We start from the raw sequence: 2,724 nt of genomic DNA, 5'->3' as shown, positions 1-2,724 counted from the left end.
GTGAAACGTCTCTTTCAGACTCACCGATGGTCACACAGCAGTAAAATGCCTGAAGCTGAAATAGTTTATTCTGATGTCAAATTTAAAAGAGGGACGATGGAAACCAAAGGTGAGTTGATTTATTTGTGTACTTATGAGTTATATTTAATATGCATACAGCTTAATATTATTGGCTTTTTGTTAGTTGTAATATTAATGGGTAACACTTTATAATGTGGCTTAATCACCCTGTACTTCAATGCAATTTCAATGTATTTTTTAAATTACAATTTTATATATATATTATATTTATGTCCAAATACTTAAATGTAGGTACCCTAGAACAAGGGGGTAACAAGTTAGGTTATTACAGGAAACAAAGAAAGGATTACTTACAGTGTAATCCTAAGTACAAAGTAAGTAACTTAAGTAGTGTATAATTGGTACCCATGGTACGTTTTTGTTGAAAAATACAATATTTCCCCATCTTACATTGAAAATATGCTGTACTGTACGGGGGTGGAGCCCACATTGCTCCTGCCTTTTTATATCTTTATATTTTTGTATCTTTATTTAATGTTCATTATGTCGATGTGGATGATGGATGCTCAGTTATTTAGTTGTGCTTTTATTATATCAATATAAATGTGAGAACGACTGTTCTTTGTGTGGGCCTATGTGGTCTTTTAATGATGGAGCCAAGTCTAACTTTTTTCCTTTCACATTCACTGTTCAAAGATAACATTAACAATAAAATGTTTTAAATCACTGTTGTATGCCTGCCTGTACTATAAAGTGGGCTAAAATGAAAAGAACATGCAACATGCACATCAGCTCGAGCATGAAAGGACATGTCCTCAAATGAGCACTGTATACATGATGTAAGATGTGAAAATGTTCTTTTTTCTGCAAAAATTGTTACACTGTATTGTAAATGCACTAACACCATACTTAATTTATTTATTTTTTTTACAGAAAATTTGTTTCTTTGTTTTTTCATTTTCGGGGAATTATGTCCTTAGGATCTAATTATAGTGGACCTTTGAATTTAGTGTGAATATCATTCTTTTAAGTTAACAGAAATTCACGTGATACTGAGCAGCAATCACATTTTACGTTGTAGGCCCAGAGCCTGTTTCCTCTTTGGCTGATTTGACTTACTCAGATGTCAGGATCTCACAGACAACTTCAGAAGAGCTGCCCGGTAGGTAAAGAGCATGAACAGTTTTTCTCTCCTGGTTACATTTTTCTCCCTGTGCTTTTTTCTGCCTAAGTCAGCCCAGGATTTTATTTACAAGCTTCAGTTTAATTCGGGTTTATTTACATAGCACCAAAACAGTCGCCTCAAGGAACTTTAATCTATAAGGAAGGGATGTCGATCTCACATCTTTGTGATATATGTGTTCCATTTGAATGTTTAGAGGCCTCTCAACAAACTGTGAAGAGCACAAGGTCAAAGGTCGCCCCAGAGAGACTGGCCCTGCTGGTTCTCAGTGCTCTTCTGGCTGCTGCTGTTGTTGCCCTCTGTGTTACCAGTGAGTGTGCACAATTTTCTGATTAAAAAAAGATTTTTCCCAGTAATGTTTGCAGCATAACTAAAACTAATTTAAGAACAATTCCTCGATGATTTGACTTCAGTTAGAGTTTTGTTATCTTCAGCAAAAAAGCCATAAAGACTTTAATCTACATTTCCTTTATGGTACAAGAAAGAGACTCTGAAGCAAAACCATGCAGCACGGTGCAGCCTACATGTCTACAACCTGCTGAAGTTACAGGTACATAAGTTGTGGATTTATTCTTTTAAACATTTGTATCCTCTGATGATGATTAAAGAAACACTGATGGACTCACAGAAACAGTAACTTAGTTTGTACCTGCAGGACAGAAGGAGCTTCCTGCTGCCTTCAAATCACACAAATATGAACAGTGATTTCTTCCATCTGACTGAAATTTCTGCTTTAATATCTTCAAAGGTGATCCATGTTCTAAATGTGAAGAAGGCTGGGAGCAACATGGAGGAAAGTGTTATTACTTCTCTACCAATAAATCATCCTGGACGAAGAGCAGAGATGACTGTATAGCTAAAGGAGGAGACCTGGTTAAGATAGACAGCAGAGAGGAGCAGGTATAAACAACTGCTGCAAGTTTTGGTTCTCACATATTTAACCACATGTTTACATTTCTTTAGCAAAGAGAAGTGTCACAAAATATTTTTGATCAACTTTTCCTGTTTAGGAATTCCTGTGGAAAAAAGTGAGACGCATAATGAAGGATCATGAAGACAAGTTCTGGATCGGACTGACAGACTTAGCAGAGCAGGGCAGATGGTTGTGGGTGGACGGATCACCACTGAACGAAAGGTTTGACTGATGTGGGAAAAAAAATCCCAATTTCAAAATTAAAGTTAGCAGCGTTTACTGAGACAATTCTTTTTGATCTTCATCTCCTAGTTTATCTTATTGGAACTACACTGAGCCGGACAACTGGGGAGAGGACGACTGTGTAATGATGGGTGAAAAAAGTCATGGTTACCTGAAGAGTTGGTCTGATACATTCTGCGAAGTGTCTCGCAGAAGTATTTGTGAGAAACCAGCAGCGAAATGACAGAATAAAACTGTATGTGTTATATTTTTATGAGATGTGTTTATTGAGGTAATGTTTTGCTGCAGCAGTGTTTACATCTGTGAAATAATAAAAGATTGTTCCTTATTTTTCCTTGTTTTTTCTTTTAAGAATTAAAAAAAA

General features: G+C 36.1%; 1 protein-coding gene across 1 annotated transcript; it reads left to right on the top strand.

Annotated features, from left to right (window-relative positions):
* On the top strand, positions 1-2,595 carry LOC102213182 (hepatic lectin-like). The gene is made up of 7 exons (XM_005754885.1): positions 1-109; positions 1,103-1,183; positions 1,401-1,514; positions 1,686-1,754; positions 1,953-2,104; positions 2,215-2,339; positions 2,430-2,595. The coding sequence occupies exons 1-7, from the start codon at positions 46-48 to the stop codon at positions 2,581-2,583; spliced, it is 759 nt and encodes a 252-aa protein (XP_005754942.1). The 5' UTR covers positions 1-45; the 3' UTR covers positions 2,584-2,595.
* Positions 2,596-2,724: the final 129 nt, after the last annotated feature.

This window comes from Pundamilia nyererei, unplaced genomic scaffold (genome assembly GCF_000239375.1).
Source record: "Pundamilia nyererei isolate P.nyererei 1_Seehausen unplaced genomic scaffold, PunNye1.0 scaffold00725, whole genome shotgun sequence".
Taxonomy (NCBI): Eukaryota; Metazoa; Chordata; class Actinopteri; order Cichliformes; family Cichlidae; genus Pundamilia; species Pundamilia nyererei.
The sequence above is the reverse complement of the archived record's forward strand: the minus strand, read 5'-3'. Positions and strand labels throughout refer to the sequence as shown.

Coding starts and splice junctions, on each gene's coding strand:
- LOC102213182 (XM_005754885.1), top strand. CDS start 46: ATGCCTGAAGCTGAAATAGTTTATTCTGATGTCAAATTTAAAAGAGGG. Junction 1,515..1,685: donor TGTTGCCCTCTGTGTTACCA/GTGAGTGTGCAC, acceptor TTATGGTACAAG/AAAGAGACTCTGAAGCAAAA. Junction 1,755..1,952: donor ACAACCTGCTGAAGTTACAG/GTACATAAGTTG, acceptor ATATCTTCAAAG/GTGATCCATGTTCTAAATGT.